This window comes from Cricetulus griseus, chromosome 5 (genome assembly GCF_003668045.3).
Source record: "Cricetulus griseus strain 17A/GY chromosome 5, alternate assembly CriGri-PICRH-1.0, whole genome shotgun sequence".
Lineage (NCBI taxonomy): Eukaryota > Metazoa > Chordata > Mammalia > Rodentia > Cricetidae > Cricetulus > Cricetulus griseus.
In genome coordinates, this window is record NC_048598.1 from 44,047,463 (window position 1) to 44,070,618 (window position 23,156).

Sequence of the window (23,156 nt, forward strand, 5' to 3'; positions counted from 1 at the left end):
TTTACTAATATAAAGATGTGGGGCATTTGTTTCACCTTGCCTACATAAGGCACATGATAGATCTAATAAAAAATTGAATGGCCAAGAGCTAGGTAGGAGAGGGATAGGAGGAAGGGGCCTGGGTAGAGAGAATAAATTGGAGGCAGACTCTAGTCTCCAAAGGAATGAGAAGAGGAGATAATGAAGGAGGAAAAGGTGAACACGGCCTGCCCTAGAAGCCAGGAAGAAATGAGAAGCAGTGAAAGTAAGGTATACAGAAGGAATGAAAGGTAAAAAGTTCTGAGGCAGAATGTAAATGGAGAGGAAAAGGTTAAGTTATAAGAGCTAATGGACAAACATAAGACAAGACCGAGTATGCAGAATTAATAAGAAGTCTCTGTGTCATGACTTGGAAGGTGGCCAGTAGCCCAAAAGAAAGCCTGCTACAATTTCACAGGGATAGTACCTTAGTGCCTAAATAGTTAGTAAAATGTGTACTTCAGTTATTGTACAGAAGATAAATAATCACTGGACTAAAGAGTTTTTCAGTCATTAATTGGTAGAAGTAATTGCCAGTGCAAGTGGTAATTTCACATATTGGATTTTTTCTGAAATTTATTTATTCACATTAATTTGTCACACTTGTCTTCCACACCATAAATACCAAATGATATGACATGGATATTCTAATTTATCAGCTGACCATAGATTATAAAGGTTTCAATGCCACCTTCATGTAAAGTTAATGGAGATGTTTATAAAAACTTTCTACTTACTAAAATACATCTGCCAAAAATGGGAAAAATAGTATGGTGATTGAATTATTTATTAAAAGTTTTACCCTTAGAGTATTATAAAACACAGAATATAGAAAAATAAGTCTGATTGTGTAGGTGAAGAAGAAGAAAGTAGACTATCAATACTAGAAAGCAAAAAAGACATCGAAAGGGCATTTCAAGTTGTGAGCTTTCAGGTTATAAATATCCCACAGGGTGGACATTTCTAAGACATACTGCAGGTAGTCTACTATCTATCACTTTTATTGTGGATGATGCCAGAGGAAAAATCTCATTTTTTCTTATGAATTATTATTTTAATAAAAATGTTCCAGATGCAAGTATACACTGCTCTGTTTAATCTATTATTGTCTATAATGTTGATTTGAAAAACATTACAAAAGACTCTTAAAACCCATGTCCATATTTATTACATATTTAAACACCTTTTTTTGAATCAGTGTCTCATTATGTATTCCCATCTAGCTTGGAACTGGTTATGGAGAGAGGGACTGGCCTCAGACTCACAGAGATTGGCCTTCCTCTGCCTCTTGCCCACTGAGATTAGAGGTGCATGCTATGCTACTGGGCCTGGATTTAAAAGTAGTTTCTATATTCTTTGCTTCCAGCTCTTTTACTTTTCAGTTTTCTGTGTTCTATGGAACTCAATTAACTTCATTGTCTTTTTCTCTCCATAATGCATAGATTTATTTGGCTTTGGTGACATTCCAAATGGATTGTGTTTTTCAAACAAATTAAATGAATAGCCATTCAATATTCCTAATTAGAAAAAAAAAGTTTTCTTCTGCATGAAAGAGGGGAGTTTGATTAGGGGTCTATACAGGGTTCTATTGAGTTAGAAAATTATTTTACTACTTTTACATGAATCATAACAATTGAGAGAAAAACACGAAATCTATCATTCTATTTTGTTTGAATAAAGAAGGGTAACAAGGTATTTAAGGTTTGGTTTGTTTTTTATTTGAGTAATGATTTAATCTAGTTAAAATCCATTTGCTATCACAGGAATAGCAACTTAGGTCAAATAAAGATAGTAATCAATGCATTTGGAAGAGTGGAGACTTCCCCAGAGAAATATTATCCCCCATATTTTTTTTTAATTTCAGAATTCCATTCTTATGGAATTGATTCATCTCACAATAAGAAACACACTATGAGGAAATCAAGAAGCCAGTCTCACTTTCAGGGGCTGTAGAGATGACATAGTTGTTGAAACATTTGCTGCTCTCATTGGGGATTGGCATTCAGCTCCCTCACAACAGCCTTTAACTTAAGCTCCAGGTGAAATTCAGCTTTCTTTTAGCCTCTGCATGCCACAGCAGAGTTTCACATACACACATAGTCACACACATATATGTGAATGAATAAGAAAACAACATTTACAAAGTTGCTAACAGCAAAAAGAAAGTAGAAGAAAAATTCTCCATTTACAACTATGTGTTTGTTGTAAATAGGACTTTGACAGAGAAATGATTTTTGTTGGAAATTTTCAAATTTTTCAATACTGAAGAGGCAGAGGTCAGAGGATCAGATATTGAAGACCTTACTTAATTGTCATATTATTATTTTTTTGCCAGCCAAACCAAAACAAGTAATTCTCAAATTCTTTAAGCAATTATGAGAAAGAATGTTTTCACATAAAGCTGAACTTGTTATGGACTCCACTCTTTTTATGCATAATTGATTATTATTTTGTGTACTGTCTATTAGACAGACATATCCTGATATTTACAGCATGCGGCAGTAACTGTATGTTATTTAAATGGTCATGTATTCTTTAAATATGTATCAGCAGTTTATAATTTTCTTTCTATGTTTACATACATTATTTTATTATGATATAAATTCTATTTAAAGAGAGAAACCCATTTTTTTGTTTGTCATTTATAGAGACCACTAAGAGACTCAAATATCTTACTGAAATTGTGCTGCCAGAAAGTTGAAGACAGCATTATTTTATTCCTTTCAATCTTATTTTAAATTAATATCAGTCACTACAGAAAGTCTTTAAATGCTTTCTTACCTGTGGTAGTGGGATCTTCTGTCCCTCGTGCTGCAAATGCCATAGTGAGATATGCCATAAAATATGTAGACCCCTGACTGTTTTTGTACTTACCTCCACATGATTGCTTCAAAAAATTGCTAATAATTGGGCAAAGTGTTTAGATAGTTTCTGGGCTGCAAAATCTTAGGTCGGATGACATCCATAATACTTTTGGAAAAGTCATTTTAAAACATGGATAAGGCTGCTCAAATGTGAGTGATTATAGATGGTAAATGATTATTTTATTACATTTTCAGGTATGATGTGAGTTCATGTGTTTTACATTAGCTGATTTTGATACACTTGTTACTTTAATTTTATATAAAATTAAACAAAGGATATAGTAGTTCCTTAAAAATCAGTGGTGCTAATAAAAGTGATTGAATTCATTCTAGGAAAATCTGTGTTCAACTTGTTGGCTTGTGGTCTTTAAGAATCGGACTAACCTTTACTTAATAGCTAACACCCACTATAAGTGAGTACACAACATTCTTATCTTTCTGGGTTTGGGTTACCTCATTCAAGAAGATTTTTTTTTTCTAATTCTATCCATTTGCCTGAAAATTTCATGTCTTTTTTTTCAATAGCCAAACAATACTCCATTGTGTGAAAGTGTCATCTTTTCTGTATCTATCCTTTGGTTGAGAGACATCTATGTTGTTTCCAGTTTCTAGTTATTATGAATAAAGACACTATGAACATAGTGGATAGAACCTGGGGATAGGGAGTGGGAAGGGAGCTGGGAAGAGTGAAGGAAGTGAAAATTGATAAGCATATAATGTACAAAGGGAGAATATGAGGAAAATAAAGAGAATACATACACTACTTAAAAAAAAGAATCTAACTTTTTGCTCTTTTTCTACAAAGGAAAGGAAATAGTATGAATCCAAGTACTAATATTACCAACAGACATTTATTGTTTATGTGTATTTTCTGTTGAAGTACCTACAAAAAGCATACAGTTATCTAAAACAAAAATTCAGCCAGATGCTAAACATCAATCATTATGTTTTGTTTTTTCAGATGGACTAAATATTTGTTGTGGGATCTATCAACTTACTGTTTTTTTTTTTTTTTTTTTTCTGAGACAGGGTTTCTCTGTGGCTTTGGAGGCTGTCCTGGAGTTCTTGTAGACCAGGCTGGTCTCGAACTCACAGAGATCCGCCTGTCTCTGCCTCCTGAGTGCTGGGATTAAAGGCGTGTGCCACCATCTCCCGGCTTTCCACTTACTGTATTTTAAATGAAAATGCATACCCCAAGAGTCCAGAATATGTGCAGAATGCTTACATCAATTGTACTTTTTTGTTTTATCTGAATTTCACATTCCTTTGATGAGTTCTTTTTCTGTGCTTTTAGAAAAAATACCTCATAACCTCAAGAAAGCTTGCATTAACAGTGCTTTTGGTCAGACAGTAAGGAGAAATTCTAAAATATATTAAATCAAGATCTGTGTGATGAGTAACAAAATATTTTACTAATCATATACTCTAATAAAAATGAAAATTAAATTTATAGAAAATAACCAAAAATAGATCTATCCTTATATGAGACAAAATGAAAAAAATTAATATAACTTTCAAAGGAAGCATTTATACTAATTATGAAAGTTCTCCATATCGAGTGTATTTTAGTAATGTGAATCTCAGAAATAAATGCATCTATTTGTCAGGTATTTCTTAGAGTATTTTTATACCCTTATATTATATCTTCTGAATTCTAGAATAGCTTATCTTAAGGACATGGGCAAGATGTAGCTTTTCATTCTTTTAAATTACTATACAGAATTTTGGTGCCTTTATTAGAATTGGAATGAGTGATGAAGAAGGCTGGTAAGAAGGTTTATGTTCCTTGTACTTTGGCCTATAATTGTTTAATTTTGATGGATGCTTGCTGAAATATATTGGTATTTATTTAGGAAATAGTTTGTATGGCTACTTTAATGGTACTTTTTCTCTTTATAGTATCTGAATGAAGCTGATAAACACCTTTCAGCCATTCTGCACTTCATCGTAAGAAATGAACTGGATGCAAGCAGTCCACCTATTTGGGTTTTCAGAAAAGATGATCAGAAGAAACCTTCAGCTGTTTCCATTAAAACATCCTAGAGACTTTTCCCTCGGTTCCTACAAACTATATGGAAATAGAACTCATTTCTTGAAGAAAAAAACAGAATCCCACAGCACTTCTTGTTAATAACTGTTCAGCTACAAAATTTTATTGGTATCTTTTTATGTTCCCTCTAGAGGATGTAATGCACAAAAGCGTTGCCACGGAACATATAAAATTACAAATGAAATTTATTGTAAAAAGTAGAATGTCTTCTAGACTGGTGTCAGTATTTATTTCATTCATAAACCAAAACTGTAGTATAATATATTCATTGTCAGCAAGTTCATGTGTGTAAATTGCCATCCAACGTTATTGACTGATATAAGACAGATATTGAAAAGACAATTTAAATTTACTTTTCCAAACATAAACTGTTCCACAAAAGCACTGTAAAAACTCCTTCAAGGTTTTGGGTTGTGCTTGACATTTACGGTTAACTACATAATTTGGTTGTGTCATAATCCACCGTGTTTGGTAATTTGGCATTAAATGCCTGCAGAGCAGATTGAATTCTCACCACCTCACTAGTAGACAGCTTAAGTCTATGACGAAGCAAGCAAGAGAAAAGATCTAGACGGCGCTGACCAGGTGGGGAGAGTTTATTTACACGGTCTCTTATCTCTAGTAGCTGCAAAAGTGCCGAGTCCTGGGATCCCTGAGTGTAGGGGTAGTCCAGCTGCAAAATCAGGTCCCGGATAGCTTCAGGGTCAAAGTGCATGCTGTAGCCAAACACTTGGATGTTATTGATTTTCATGTAGCCCAGGTTCCGGGATGGGTCAATAAACTCCAAAGGCTCATAGTAAATACTTTCATTGCTGTTGGGGCCATTTGCCTTGATTCGACTCCTCAGGTAGATGTGTACTGTCTCAAAAAATGTCTTCCATTTGTTTCCCAGCGTCAGTGTCCAGTTATAGCACTGTAGTGGGAGGTCCAGCTTAGTCCGCTCCCAGTCTGGAAAGCTGCTCTCACTCACTGGCATAAACCAGCTCTCTGAATGGCTGCCTCCAAAGGGATTGATGTAAACAGCCAGCACTGGCTCCAACGTGCTGTTTTTCGTTAAGCAAATCTGTAAAGAGAGACCCAGAATCATGTGGACCAGACTGGACTTGTACTTGTTACTTTTCAAGGTCAAGAGCATTCGCTTTCGCCAGGAAGGATCAAACCAGCTATTGAGGCGCATGTCGTTGCTGATAAAGATGGCATGGACTTCTATTCTCCGGTCGGTTTTCTGCAACAGGTATTTCATTTCCAGGTCTTGCAGGTCAGTCTCAAAGCCAATGTAGTGATCAGTTGACTCAGCGACTTCAGGCTTGCAGAGTCCCTGGCTCAGCATGTAGCCCGTGTTGCAGGTGCCGCAGCGGGTACGGTTGTCAGGTGCACAGGTCAGGCAGGCAGAGGCATCGCCCACGGTGCAGGGCAGAAAAGATGTGCACACTACCTGGTCGTTGGGACAGGTGCAGGAGTGCGTCTCCTCAGAGAAGCTGCCCAGGAGGCCATTCTCGTTGCAGTAGAGAAAAGACTGGATGCGAGTGAGCCAGTAGGTTGAGGTTCTAGAAATATATAAAAGAAAAAGCAAATCTAAATAAATACTTGGATTCTGTGTGAATGTGTGTGCATTTCAGTGTGTGTACTTGTACTGCCTAAAAGTAAACCACAGATCATTACTCACTGAACATTTTGCCCAACCTACAAACACTAATAATATGAAATAAAGATCCATTATAAACACACACACACACACACACACACACACACACACACACACACACGGGAGAGAGGGGAGAAAGGGGAGAGAGTGGGGGAGAGGAGAGAGAGGGGAGAGAGAGGAGAGAGAGGGGAGAGAGAGGAGAGAGAGAGAGAGAGAGAGAGAGAGAGAGAGAGAGAGAGAGAGAGATGCACTCAGGAAAAAACTAAAACAATTGGAACCAAACAATTTTCTCTTAATTATTACTCACACCAAATCCAGAAACTATTTGATTGTCTGAAATACAGTATGAATTGCAGTGCAGATGTTGGACAATGAATCCTAGGGGAAGTCGTTAGGTCATGGGACAAACATGCTCAGTGATGAGTTTATTCCATCATCACTGGTAGTAAATTCCTTATTTAAAAAAAAAAAGTTTAACTTTTACGCTGTCTCTTAGCAGCAGCACCACCACCTGCAGCAGCAATAACAGCAATAGCAATCTCTCCATAGGTTTTGCCCCTGGCTCTTGGAAACATGGCTAGAAAACTGTAAACCATTCCATTTATTTTCATTATTTACTAGCCAGTCTGTAGCATTCTGTTTTAGTAGTGCTTCTGGACTAAGAAAAATTCACTTCTGAGTTATTCCTAATGCTTTTCAGATGAGTCCTCTGTAAAGTTCATCCACAGCTGTGCCTAACTCTTATGAAAGGTATGGTGTTCTGTGTAATAAGATGTGAGACTATAAGCCATTATTGGTCTGCTTAATCCACTGTTTATGTCTCTTTCCCTTTATTGTTACCATCCATCTTTCCTTCCTGTTTTCTTTCTACTCTCCATCTCTCTTTCTTTCTCCCCCTTCAATCTTACTTCCCCCTTTCCTTCCTCTATGTTCTAATTCCTTATTTAGGTCTTTCTCTACATTTTTCTCTAACAAGAAGTCTATAAAATATATATCCCATTTGGAATGAGGATTATATTTTCTTACAGGAAACCAAAGCTTAAATCCTTAGAAAAAACTCATCTCTCACCATAAACTCTAATCAAGTTTTGAGATCATAAGGAAACATAAATTGGACTAATGCTAAATGCTGGGATCACATTAATGGGGTAGAAAGAATTATTAGGACAACGAGAGAAAACAGTTATTTTCTTGTTTTTTACACATTTCCCCCAGCCTTTAGACCGTTCTTTTGCAGATGTACTGATGAAGATTGTGTTCATTTTCTTGCTTTTTGGCTCGTCATGAAAATACTGACAGTTCAGCAATCAGTCAACCCCTGCACCTGCTGTGGAGGCAAGGGGAGCTGCCTCCCAGCCTCTTGTCATTTCCCCTACTAACTACCCTTTGATCACTTGGCTATATTTCACACAGAAATTTTCAAGAAAAAAGAAATTCGATAATCTTTCTTTCCTTTACCCTTAGTGAAACCTTGTTGTAAGCAGCTGTCAAAATTGGGTACTCAGCAAGTTTCAATATTGTATAGTGGATTTTTTCCAATGTGCTCAAAAGTTCACAGAGTTTTTCACAAAGAGAGTCAAATTTAGTTTTTGTTACATAATTCTGTAACTTTAAAATGGGTTTGAATGAAATATCTTCAAAATTCCAGGGTAGAGTATATTTTTCCTATTTCATTTTTGCCGAAATAGTAAGCAGATTAAATAATGCCATCTTTTGCTGATGCATATTTACACATACACAAGTTCACACACATAGATTGTTGATGCATATCCATACACACACTTGTCATACAAAGACCACTGATGCATTTTCACACATACACACATTCACACATGCCGATAACCCAAGATTTCCGGGGTACCAACTACGTAGTTTTCTTATCACCTTGTAGGAAACAGGATGGTCTGCAGCTTTTTACCAAGTGTTTGTCATTGGTCTTGACATTTCCTTAAGAACAGCTCACAGAATAAACAGGATGAAATGATGGGAGAAAAACTTGGGAGGGAGGAATGGAAGGTAAAGAATTAAATAATAGGAAAGAAACTAGAGATTGTGAAAAACAGAAGAAATAAGCATAAAAACAAATGTAGGAAAAAAACAAAGCAATCAGTACCTAAGTACAGGAACAGTATAACAGAGACAGATCCCCGTCCATCAAGAAGAGAGTTTTCTTTGTAAGCAATTTTTCACAGAAATTAGGAGCATATTATTACAAGAAGGGAAGTATAGTCCCAAGTTAATCTCAAATCTGTTCAGGCATAAAAATATTAGTTAACTGAGGGATACCTAAATCTTTGACAAATTATGCATTACACTCACTTAGAAAGTTAAATCTTTAGCCATAAGGCAAACACTAAAGACTGGCTTCAATAAATAAGTGTTTCATGAAAACTTCATACAATGGTATAGTTGCAATGCATCCACGAATAAATAACACTAAAATAAATTCCTCAAGGTAATTTGTGAAGTTTTATTACAGTTTAAATATTAAAAATTTCTAGACTATATGTTTTAATGACTTAGTGCCATATGACTGATAACAAAATGAAGATAAACTCATAAAAGGAACTATAAATATTTTTAAATAATTTTAAAATTATAATTAAAATACTATTGTTAACATGAATTTTGAAAGTATTAAGTATTATAGAAAGGAAAAATGCCTAGCTAATGACCATAGGAAAAATATCCATTTATTCATATACAAGACATCAAAGTTATATAAAATAATATCTATTTGTGATACAGTGGTTTGACTCTGGCAAAATGCAGAAAGTTTGATTAAGTACATTTTCTTAGGGACCAACTGTCAACCTTGAATCCTACTTTACTTACCTCATATGAAAAAATAAGAATAAAATATGTCAAAGTACATTGCAAGCCAAGTAGATAGAGCACATACAAAATTAATAGGAATTTCTGTTATCATCACTGGATGTTACTAGGCAATATCTTTATGAAAACTAAATTTCCTCTGGAAAATGAGTATTTTATTTCTCTTTTACAATTCATGTCTCCATGATTTATATTACACAGAATCTCTATATCCCTACTCTTAAATTTCACTCCAACAGGCTCTTTATCATTAACTGAGACCTCACTCCTAAATGCATGCTGTCTTCATGTGATGTTTGCAAAGCCCTCAGTTTGTGCAATTCAGCACATACATTGTGGATGCTAACAGTTTTCACTGAGGTACTAGAACATGTGTTGATACAAAAACAATTACCCCCTCTCATGGTTAAATCCTCTCTGAGTACTAATAATCTTATTTCAAAGGTCCTTTATTCTAGCCTTCTAATCCTTTATTGCTTTCCAAGTCTGTGCAATGTGTATCTAAATTTTTAAACCTAAACAATATAATTTCCGTATCTCTTTGAAATTAAGGATTACTCTTTCAGGAAGGCCATTTCATTTTAGCTTTCATAGATTTGTCCTTCTTAGACCTTAATACCTTAAACTAAATATAAATTCTGAGGATTAAACACCCACAGTCATTTAAAGAATCATAAGCTGATTGTTAGCTCAGTCACACAGAGATCAAGCCAGGAAATGCTCTGTCACTCTCCCTTCCTCACTCCATTGCTCAGGACAATGCAGCCTTGGCAGTGTTGCCCTGGGCTCAGGCTGACACTTGACACGTAACAGCTTTGCTCTTGGAGATACTTTTATACTATAAGGAAAGGAAATTTTATTTTCAAACTATCCTTTTCTCAGTGAGTTTTATAGAAAGATGGTGAGGGGAGGTGGTAGGGAAGGAAGAAGGGACACGGACAGACAGAGAGAAAAACCAACAGAGATAAAGAGACAAGGACAGAGTCAGCGATAGAGACAGGGACAGAGACAGAGAGACAAAGACAGCCAGGGACTGACAGAAATGGGGCTAGACAGAGACACAGTCAGAGAAAGAGACAGAGACAGAGTAAGAGACACAGTCAGAGATAGAGACAGAGACAGGGACAGACAGAGATGGGGCAGAAAGAGACATTGGAGAAAATGCTCTTTCAAAGACAGCATGACATGGAGCAATATCATGGAACCTTTTTTCATATGTTGTCTATTTCATTTCATCTGTGTTTTGGACCCAAATTTGAAAACAGAAAAAATAATAATTGTGAGCATTTAAAGTAAAATTAGCTTAGGATAATTTCTAAAAAATATATATAAAATAGCCCTTTTAGGCATTTCCTTGAGATGAAGGCCTCATGAACACTATTAAATATGTGCTAAAATGAATGCCTGGGATCTACTCTGAACACATGAAACTTGTTTTCTCATCCCAACCAGCTATAATTAGTCATTTCAAAGATCATAACACTCTCTAGTAATTCTAATATATATATATATATATATATATATATACATATATATATATTTATATATATATGTGTGTGTGTATGTATGTATGTATGTATGTATGTATGTATATTCTCTACCCCTGTTCAAATGATCAATTCAATCCACAGTAAAATTAACTATCAATTTTAAGCATTTTAGACTCATAGTCTCACTATTCTGTGGACCTCATGATTCCTTTTGCTTTTGCCTTGTCTGTGCCTCCTTCACTCTCCATCCCATATGCATCAGCAGAGAAGGCATTCTCACATCTATGATAACAATTATTTTCCCTTTTAGAATTTTTACTCCATTGCAGGCATTTAATGTGTCACAAAGTCTTGTAGGATAAGGTGGCCCTTTACTTCTTCAGCCTGTTCTCTGATTCTTCTCTAATTACATTCAATTCACTATTCATTTCATGGCCCTAAGAAGTCTGGTCAGTATTTTCAGATAAATTTTACTTTGTATGTGTTAATAATATATTACCTTTAGAAAATCATAGTAATCTGTCATATTAGATGGGATTTTCTATAATCCCTCTGGTCAGTAGTTGAAACTTCCCCCAATATTCATATCACTATTATAAGTAAAATGTATCATCATTGTGACATAAAAAGTAGATAACTCACCAAGAAAACATAAGAAAGACCCTCAAGAAATGATAATGATTTTTTTTCCTTTTGTGCTCCCCTTTGTTCTGCCCTAAGGTACCATCTTCTATAGCAACTTGTGTGTGTATTTGCCATCATCTATTTTAATTACCTGCTCACCATCTATTTCCCTCAGAGAGGTAAAGATGATCGTTAGAATGGAATTCGAATCATGGCATAGTTAGCCATGGCAAAGTATACCTTGACAATTAACAGCATAATCAGCCTGTCAGATACCACACAAGAAAACAAATACCTGTAAAGTGTTACCTACAGTTTTAACAATAAAAGCCATCTATATTGTATATGGTGTTCATTCATTTAAAGATATTGAACAATGAATCACAAATATTAATTATTGTTATGTGAATGGTAACATAATTAATACATTTTACGACTTTACAATGGTAACATACTAAGAAAATATTTGCAAATTTTCACTGAACTTATTGTGTCTCTGGGGTAATATTGGACAGGAGCTGTGGGAAGAGTGATAGAGTTGTTAATTCTGTGATATGAAGGAGATAGACGAAAAATGATTTTGGAAAAATTATAGCATATCCTCTAATTCAGAAACAAGTAAAGCAAATGTAATCACAGAATAAGGGATGAAAAATAATTAATATATAGAACTGTATGTCCAAGGAGAGGTGAGAGACTCAGGATAGCAAAGAAATTCTAGTTTAATACATAAATATTTGAGAATGTTAATTAGTATCATTCAAGGATAAATTTGCGCTTACACAGTAATGATAGTGATCTCAAGTTCTTTACTAAGATTTTTCTTGCAGTGACTATCAATGTATTCAGATACAGAATATTACAATCGGAAAGGAAAAAAATTAAACATTCTGGCTTTGATTCCACCATTGCTTAGAATTCTTATGGCAATTATTTTGTTTCTCAACTAGCTTTTCTGCAGAGACAAATGTGACTTAAAGTTACAATTATTAAAATTTATGTGACAGCTATATTATGAAGAAGTATTATAAACCAAAGTATAAATTATATATTGATGGTAAATTATATACTGATTATCTTAAAATGTTAATGTAGATGAAGACACCATTGCTGTATGTTTCCCTGAAATCAACTTCTAGGTTCTTATGTAAAAGATGTCTCTGGAAGTCTGTCATCAATTACATGTTTTTGCTGTAAATGACGTCCATTGGATTAAGGTGTGTTCATATATATTTCAGCTGTCAAAAATAGCTACAATATTCAAAGTATTTTTAACATTTTTAAAAGTTGGCTCACAATATACTTATGTCACCAGTTATAAACTCATCTTGTTCCATATGACCTTTTTAATCAAGGGAAGAGAACAGATACTATCTGCTGATTTTTCTAGAAATTTAATATTACAATAATTCTGGAAAAATAAAATAGTATGTAGTAAATGACTGATTATAAGAAGATAGAAGTAAAGTGTGTCTACTATTTTGTGGCTTCATGTCTCAATTGAGATAAGAAAGTGATGAATTAATTTAATTGATCATCCCACATCTATTCATAAAACACTGCAAGAACCAATACTTTAATCTTTGGGCTCTCAGGCTGACTTACACAATATGGAACATATCTTTCACTGCAGTGATAAGGCATTCTATTAACAAAATATCATCTGGTTGGTAAAAAGAATGAGTCTTTTTGGATGCTATCAGCAGTGACACAAATCAAACATGAATTTAGAATTACTCTTCTCTCTTTCTTGGAGGGTAAACCATGAAATTATAGATGGGAGCGCCTTATCAACTGTCAGAAATATAAACAGAAATTTCTGTCACTTCAAGAGCTTAATCTGTTCTGCTGTCAAAATGAAAATTCATGTTTATCCATATCCCTTCTAGTCTTGCCTTCATTTAACATTCCCACAGTAAATCTACTTACAAATTAGTTATTTTACTTTCTTTCCTATTAATGTATTGGCTTTTTTGTTGTTTTATCTTTGGATTAAAGAGTCTCTGTTGAGAGTGGAAGGATTAGTATACCATATACAAATCATTGATTAGACTCTTAGAAAAATATTTAAAATAAACAAATATTAGTTTAGCTGTTTGAATCCCCAGAAATTTGCAATCTTTGGGCTACCTAGGCCATTCTATACAAGAACATCATCATATTAACACAGGTCTAAAGCACATTCTCCCCAGTTTCCAGAAGCATGGAAGCAACACTCCAAGGATCCTGTACATCATAAGTAACAGTGTGAAGGCCATTTTTAACTTCCAAACTTATCTAAAGCTAAAATAAAGCATATTTCTCTGTATGTTTGTACAGGTATTGAACCATGCCATGCTCCACAAGACTACCGACTGATGACTTTTCCTCCCATGTAAAGATGGAGCGAATACTGCAAACAGGCAGGCACAGTGGACACTGGTGAGGCATGCTGGTGGTTAGCTTTGCTGTAAGTTCATTTCACTCTGTCTTTAAGGAACAAGTTTGAAGATAAATAGCTGGACACCCAATGTCCTTTGCTGGCTTCTGTACAAACATAAGCACTTACACTTGCACATAAACATGTGGATATACATCACAAATTAAAAATCAATAATAACTCCTGTGCCCCACCAAACATATACATGCAACAGTTGTGACCAAAACTGGGGAGCAGTTTGGACTTTACAATACTTGCATTCTTACATAAATGATTTACATTATTCTTACTTCCCGTTTTTTATTATAAGATTAACCGTGTGTGTGTGTGTGTGTGTTTGTGTGTGTGTGTGTGTGTGTGTGCGTCTGTAAATTAATGTATTCAAATATCATAGAGATACAGTTGTTTGTTAGCAAATGAAGTGCTGAGAGGCAAAGTGAAGCACATTCGCACAACAATGATTCAAGCACCGGTTTTCTTCTCTACCAGATGCCAACACAATAGCAATAGCTTCATTATTAAAGCTAACAAAATCTTAATATTTTTCAGAATAATATCCTAAATAAGAATAATCTACTATTCCAATTTCTCTTAATCTTAGAGATGCTTATGGGGTTCTGTTCTGGTGCAAACTAAAATCTGAGTGAGAAAGTCTGGCATTGTTGCATTTCCTGAAAGAAATCAACAGCAGTGAACACTTTGCTTTCTGATGTTCATTCTAGTAATGCATATCATACTGCAGGCATGAGGAAATCGTTTGTGAATTCAAGACAGAAGTCAGGTAAGATAGCTAAGAGAGAAGAAACAATAAATTGTACTTTTAGGAAGTTATGCCATCTGGGCTGACAGTGCTCCTAATAAGAACCGTACAATAATAGACATAAAATACTTCCTTTCTCATGTTGGTCAGGTTGTTCTAAGTGATTCTCCAAAAAATATAGACTATTTATGCAGCCATTGGCTGTTTCTCTGGGGTTGAAAGTTAAGTACCTATTTCTGGAAACACCACATACCTAAGGCACATGACTTGGATGATTCCATATGAATCTAACTTGAGAGCTGAATCCTGTATTTTAGCTCTCATAGTACCAGAAAACACAATGAAAGCTACCCAAGGAGGGAAGCAATTAAACAGTCCTACCAAATGCAATACCCATGAGACATAACAATGATGAGCATGGTGAGATATGCATATAGATACAGTAATCGGGGCTCTTTTGGTAACAAACAATTGTCTAATTGGTTTTAAAATTCACTCAACAAGAGGGAAATCATTCTTGGTACAAAAATCTAGCCAGATTCCCTTGGCTGGTGATATAATGAGTCTTAGAAATGAATCTATTACTGTAACTTTTCTAGAACTGCACAGTTATTAACTACATTATAAGTCATATCCTTTTCCAATATCCAGAGGTAAGTGTAGCTACGGTCTCTTCCCAAGGAAGCTTTCTTACAGTCAATGGAGACCATTACAAAACAACAGCCATGAACACAGGACAGATTTCAATGGTTCACGGAACACAAACCCCAGTGGGCACGTCTATATCACAGTTCTGCATCTATGACTCAGGAGAGAAGCCAAAGTCGTATACAAAGCAAGGATATGAGGAAGTCTGCAATGAAATAATCTACCTAGTTGAATAAATATGAATGGAACAATGGCAGTATCTGCAGACATGCTAACATGGAAGAAGAAAAATTAAACAGGTCCAACACCTGGTAAAAAACTAAAGGCAGATAAACACTGCCAGGAATGGCACAACTTCTCTGTTCCAGGGATGGAATCCCTTATTGTTTATCTAAACCCAGTTCTAGGTAGCATCCTTTTAAATGGAGAAAATTCAAAGAAATCTCATTAGCCATGAAGACACATAAACACAAAAAACAAAAATGGACTCAGCCTGTTATATTTACATGCTTGTGCTTATGTAAACATTTCTTATATATACATATATGTGTGTGAATAATAATCAAAGAATAAAATAAAAATGGCAATTAATTTGTGAGGAAAACATGGTAGGTTTTGAAGATAGTGTCTTAAATCCATACTAATAAAATATAGGGAAAATTGCACTATTATTATTTCAGAGATGAAAACTTAGATACTTTCTATATATAAGGGTGGGATACATGTTACAGAAGTAATTCCACTTGAAGAGATTTGTGTTTTAATTCTAAAAAAAAATAAAATATAAACACCAAAACATTTGCAGAGAAACTTGTTTTTAGAAACTTTAAAATGAAACATAAGCACACAAAATTCTTGGAACTCATTTTTAAAGTTAAAGAAAGATTAAAATCAAGGAATAGAAAACTTAACCAATTAACGCAAGGGATATGTGAGTCTATTTTATTGAACAGGGTAGAATATTTAGCAAAACCATGTTCCTGAAGATTTAAACTTGGAAAAGAATAAGGACTTCCAAATTTTAGTAGATTTATCTGAAAGTTTTTCCATGCTCAGTAGTTCTTGAGTTAAAGCCTGAGAGTATGTAAAACTGTTTTTATTGTTTGCTTTTTGTTTGTTATAAATTAAGCATGTTATTTTAGTTTTGACTAAATGCATTACTATAATGCCAGTCTTCTTGATACAATGGCACATTAATGTGAGAATATGAGTTTAGATTCACAAGAACATATTCTAATTTTAGATATAAAAATAATAACAAGATTGTGAAGGATATGATATAGAAATCATTGACTATTGTGATGATTCTCAGTATTAAGAGTTTTATCTACATAATAAGAAGGATTACATTTCCTGGGTATTTCCAAATGATTTTCATTTTTGCAGGAAAACTTTAGAGAAATCTATTTATTTATAATTTTGAGTTATGAGAGATAAATGAGAAAAACAATACATATATAGTGAATAATTAAATCTCATCATTGTTTTTTCTTCTGAGGAATTGAAGTCAGTCTTCCTAACAGTATTTGGATCCTTACAAGAATTGTTTTTCTTATCATTTTAGTTTATCCCCACATATATCATTTCTGTAAATGATCTGAAGTACACCCTCTTCCCAGTCCTCTAAATTGAAAGAAACATGTCACCATATATCAACTCTTTAAGTTGTTTTGGTCAGAATTGTGCTGAAGCATTGTATTTCCCAAGAAAGAACCAAGGATTAAATCAGACCCACAACATTCAATTCAGTATTCACAGCACAGCTCTTCATGTCAAAAGAAAATAACAGTATTTTTTCTTGATAGAAGTATTATCAAAGTCTACAGACTTTCTGTTATAAGAAATTTCCATTGTAGAACTCTGTTGAACAGCTTGGAAGGTGACAGCCATGTTAATATAATTGTGAAAATGATTGGGTACCTGCACATTTATCAAGACATCATATTGTTTACCTTCAATAGACACAAATGTTGTCCACTGAATATTATAAAGGTTAAAAGGGTGTTTTTCCCTTTCCTTCTCTTTTCACTTATTTGTCACCTCAGGCTTCTCCTGCTGTTAAACATCTTTGCTCACTTATATACCATACTTTAAATTATTTCACCAATTTTGAGAACATATACATGAAGTTGAGGTATTCTGTGTTTTTAAACATCCAGGTAAGTTAAAAAATAATTTGGTCATTCTTATTGTATAATAATCACAGAATTATACTAATGGATTAAAATTTGTAAAAGGAGATTTACACATAGTACATTTGGTACATTTTAATGTACCAATTCATTTAATTATAGATTATGGTTGGGTGAAAATTGTTAAGAATTCCGTGGAATCATTTTGTCACTTCTATGTGGAGAATAGAAATAAGAATAGGTTTCTCAAATCCCTCAGAGAAAGTGTCAAAACAAAAAACAGGGTACTCCACTGCACTTTGTTGCCAGTGTAATGACCAGATAGTGGATGGCTTAGAATGTAGAATGAGGCCTGTCCTGATTAGTTCACAGACTTTAAGGACAGGTCACTGATTTCTTTTCTCTTTTCTCTTTTTCTTTCTTTCTTTCTTTCTTTCTTTCTTTCTTTCTTTCTTTCTTTCTTTTTTTTTTTTTTTTATTTTCTGAGACAGGGTTTCTCTGTGTAGCTTTGGAGCCTATCCTGGCACTCTCTCTGGAGACCAGGCTGGCCTTGAACTCACAGAGATCCTCCTGCCTCTGTCTCCCTAGTGCTGGGATTAAAGGTGTGTGCCACCAACACCAGGCCAGTTAACTGATTTCATGGAAGCCCTTTCTTTCTTTTTCAGAAAATTGTTTTGTTTGTGAGTATAAGTGTGTATGTATGATGTTCTGTGTCTATGCATACAATCCATGTAAAGGCCAGAAGAGGGCATTAGAAACCCAACAGCTGGAGTTATCCAATATGAGGAGTGTGCACTGCTCTTTTGTCCCTGTGAGAGCAGCAAGGATCTTAACTGCTTAGCCTTCCCCCATGCTGACAAACACTTGCTTATTATGCCAGCTAGGTTTTCACTGCACTATTTTTATATTCCTTTGTAGCTTGAACAATTTCAATTCTACCCAAACTTTAAAATTCTGGTTTTCCACTATACAACAGTTACATAATAGACCTCAAAATATCTTACTTGTTTACAAGTTAGGAGAGAGGAACTTTACAGTTAAGAAAACTTCAGTAATGCATCTCAAATAAAAACATATATATTCTTCTCTTTTCTAATATTTCAAGAGAATTGACTGTGTATGTGTACATATTTACTTTAAAACCCTCAATAAACATGGAATCCTCATTAGCACCCAAAGAGAATCAAACCAATCTTCACATCAACTCCAATGATCTCATGCAGGTTAAAAATATGAGACCTTGGAGCTTCTGAAGAGGCTTAGTTGTCATTTCTGGAACCGCTCTGAGCCTGCAACTGGGTCTCTTTTCTACTCTGGTTATGCTCAGTAATCACTGGTGTGTGAACATTGCTTGGAAACCTCTTTGATTGCCTCTGCAAACATTAGCATTTATTTCTATCTGCTCATGAACCCTCACAGACATCTATAAAGTTTCTTCATTTCCACCTACATACTTGTTAATTGGCATTTTTATAAGTGAAGCTTTCCATACAGTTCCTACCCACAGCTACTACTGAGACCAACTCTTCTAGCAACCTTTCAGTTTCTTTTCCCACAGAATTGATCACTTTTGAAAAGATTTCGACAGAAATTGCTTCACTCAGAATAACCCCAGTGGAAGTGGTACTATTTTTTATCTTATTTATTCATGGTTGTATTCCCCGTAACAATATCTGGTTAATAGCATTAACTCCATAAATTATACCAAAATAAATGAAGTAATTGATTTAAAATTTTTAAGTAGGATATTTCAGAGATATAAATAAACATAATCCATTTAATTTTCCTGTACTGAATTTCTAAATCATTTTCTTGGATATAGTAGAAGCAGTTCTCAGCAAATAGATATAAATTTGTCCTATAATTATGTCCTATTTCTTCTCCTTTTTATATCTAAAACCAGACTGTATTCTTCAATTACCAATTATCCACTTTATGTTGTTTTCTCTTTCCAAACACCATGGTGTATAAATTAGAATTTAGTTCACAGGAAACTTTAGACTAAAGCACGTGTGATGAGATAAAAGTCAGCACCCCGATGTATTTCTCATGTAAAATTTAGCAAACATCTAAATAACAGTTCTTATAACGTCATATAGAACATGCACCAGCTTCTACAATGAAAAGCTAAAGAATGTTACTATCACTCATAAATGTTAGGCTTTTATTTTAATATTTTTGTCTGAGATTTTTGTTTTCCATAATCAATTTGATAAAAGATACAAGGAAAATGAAAAGAAAGTTTACTAACATAATACTATATATTTTGTAGGTAATTGAATAATATTATGAATAATTGAAATCCAATGTTAGACAATATTGCAAACTTATTTATTAACACCATTACTTTGTATGTGTGTCTCTAATTCAGAGTTGAAAATATTCTTCAAGACACTATTTTCTTTGGAAAACCTGAAGTAGAGTTCTTGTACAGTTAGACTGAGATGGATGTGGTATTGATGTGAATAATCACAGGTAACTTATGATTTCTTATACTAGTTAGTACTCTATAAACATTTGTTCTTATACCCCTAGAGAGATATATACATCAGACTCATTGAGGAGCTTCTCTTTATAATGGATGGAGACTACTACATAAAATCACAAACTAAATGCAGAGCTATGGAGTCCAGTGGTGACAAATACATTTAACAAAATACCCACTTAAGACCCAGGGAACATGTACATAAGGGGCCAGAAATATTGTCAAAGCCAGAGAGGATAAAGGAATTTGCAGTGGGTTACGTCTTCTAAATATCAGAATCTAAACCCATAAAGGCACTCCCACATGTCTCCCAAACATTAATTGAACATGAATTGACCAATGGAGATGCCAAAGTGCATGAAGTTTCAGCCCTACACAAAGAATTATAGGCCACTGAGGAGAGCTGGAAATTGGGAGATATAGTCTTTCCAGGGAAGAATACATCAATTGGTTGTCCAATGTCAAATAATCAGCCCTAAAAGTATATATAAAAATAATGTTGTATAGACTGATCAAATTATATTTAGGAATATTGATAATGCATAGCCCATATACATATGCTTACAATTACAATTAATGAAGAAGAAGCCATGAATTGGAAATTAGAGCAAGGAGGTTCTAAGGCAGGGATTGGAAGGAGTGAAGGAATGATAGAAATGGTACAATTATGTTAGAATCTCAAAAATTAAAGATAAAGAATAATTTATTTCCTAACTCTGACATCACATATAATAGAATGAATGAAATTGTATCTTTCAACACTTTCCATGTTTTTATTTGACTTGTACAGTGTCAAGTGTTGGAATATTTAGAAGTATGTGTGCTTCTGTAAGAAGTCCTGGGAGAAAGAAATCCATCAAATCACCCTTCTCCCAAAGTTGAAAGCCATTTGGAGAGTATTAGACTTTTATTTAATTAATTAATTAAACCCACTCTTATTTTTATCCCAGATTACTGGAGATAGCTGGGTACTGTGCATTGTAAAATTATGGAAAAAGAACATGTACCCAAAATCTGTGCAGAGTACTGCTTGTACTTGGTAATTTTGACTAAATTCTGTGATACAGTGGATTCTGGCAGCACTAGATTCATCCTCAGGATAAACACCATCATGGAACTCCTAAAAATATACTAATTGAAAGTGTATGTCTTTTGTAAAAGTATCTAAATTTTAGCATTAATAGCTGGACTTTGATTGAAGTCGACAAGAACTGCTATAGGAACCAACGGCTCTAACAAATAATGTATTACTCTGGCAAGTGGGAATACACAAATTTCAGATATGCTGTGGCATGTCACACACACATGCAAATTAGCTTTCAAAGTGGTATGTCAACATCAATTTTCATAGTTTTGTAATATCTCTAATCATAACCAATGGGGTTAGACGAAAACACCTGCTGTTCTTTCTGCTATTTGTTTGGAAAATTAGATTCAAAGTAGCATGACTACTATATAACAGATCCTCTCCCTGGGATAAAGTGTCCTCAAGTGTTCTTGCAAAGTCAGCGGTTGGTATAAACACAACATTCTTAAGAGACTAAAGACAATTTCAAATGAATGCATTTGCATTACCTTTCTTAATAGGTTTTCTGACTCAAAACTCAAGTGAGATAAATATGAGTTTTTATTTATGAAGTAGTTACCTGAAGAGAAATTCAGGAACAGATTGAAGCTACAATACATTTGCATGTGAAATACTTTTGATTCTATCATGCTCTCTTTAGCTTAATGAATTTGAGTACTTCATTCTTCAAATTTCTGTTAAATTATACATATTCCATTTTTTCTTTTATTTAAATTAGAAGCAAGTATGTTTTACATGTCAATCCCAGTTCTCTCTCCCTCTCCTCCTCTGCTGCCACCCCCAGCAACCCCCTTATCCCAGCCTCTTTCGGCTCCCCAGGAAGGTTGAGGCCTTCCATGGGGGATCTTCAATGTCTGTCATATCTTTCGGAGCAGGGCCAAGACTCTCTTCTGTGTGTCTAGGCTAAGAGAGTAACACTCTCTGTGAAATAGGCTCCCAAAGTCCATTCCTTTACTAGGGATAAACATTGATCCACTACCAGAGGCCCCATAGACTGTCCAGACCTCCACACTGGCATCCATGTTAAGGTGGTCTGGAACAGTCTCATGCTGTTTTCCCAGCTATCAGTCTGGGGTCCATGAGCTCCCTCTTGTTCAGGTCAGCTGTTTCTGTGGGTTTCACCAGCCTGGTCTTGTCCCCTTTGCTCATCAGTCCTCCCTCTCTGCAATTGGATTCCAGGATACAAACTACAAATTTTCTAATACATGACTGTGGATCTGGTGCTTTAGTTATAAGGCCACCAAATTTTTGAAAGTTAATCCAAATTTTAAAAGACAGTTATTGAGTGAAATTAAGCTACACTTGGGGAAGTGGTGTCATTATTTCTAATATTTATTTTCTTCAAGCAAAATATGGTTAACATTTGTAGCATAATTTCTTTGCAGAATCTGAAAATCAATTTTTCTGTACCATGGTGTTGCATGTTTGAACCTACCATTTCATGTAATTTAACAATAATTACTTCTTAAGTTTTAAATGTATCCATCATTCAACATTTATATTAAATGTAAATGTGTTATAATCATGTGCCATTATAAATGAAAAGCAGTGTGTGTCAAAATACCTATAATTTGTTCATTAATTATTAAATTCTTAGTATGATAGTTATTGAATATTTGAGTGAATGTGTCAGCCAAATCTTTATTCATTTTAAAATACATGTCTGTGAAATCATAACACACAAATAGGAGTGATTTTATGAGGCCAGTTTCATTAAGTAGTTTTACCAACACCTATTTCATGACACACATTACTAGACCTTCCCACAGTTTTACTGTGTAATTTTTGGCCCGATTTTGGAACTCATGTTATTTTACAATGATGTCTCTTGATAGCATTTCTCTAGGTATGTTAGAACATCTAGTATTAAAGGGACTGTGTAACTTATGAGACCACACTTCCATTGTCTATCTCACTATAGAAATAACAGCAATTTATAGGTAAGGATCTCTTAATCTCAGGTCAGTATTCAAATGTCTTTTTTATAATTTTAAAAGGTATTTTTTAATTCTTAAAATTAAGGATTCAAACATATCATAAGGTTTTGGAAGATTGTTATGAACTTTTAGGCTGTTTTCAGTGATTTTGCTTTTAGACTG

At 34.4% G+C, this 23,156-nt stretch overlaps 1 protein-coding gene across 1 annotated transcript in view; it reads right to left on the reverse strand.

Moving 5' to 3' along the window:
* Positions 1 to 5,024: 5,024 nt before the first annotated feature.
* Brinp3 (BMP/retinoic acid inducible neural specific 3) overlaps positions 5,025 to 23,156 on the reverse strand; it is a 191,532-nt gene continuing 173,400 nt past the window's right edge. Inside the window, exon 7 of the mRNA XM_027417417.2 lies at positions 5,025 to 6,479. Coding sequence (XP_027273218.1) covers positions 5,363 to 6,479 — 1,117 coding nt within the window. The 3' untranslated portion in view covers positions 5,025 to 5,362. The remainder of the gene's footprint in view (positions 6,480 to 23,156) is intronic.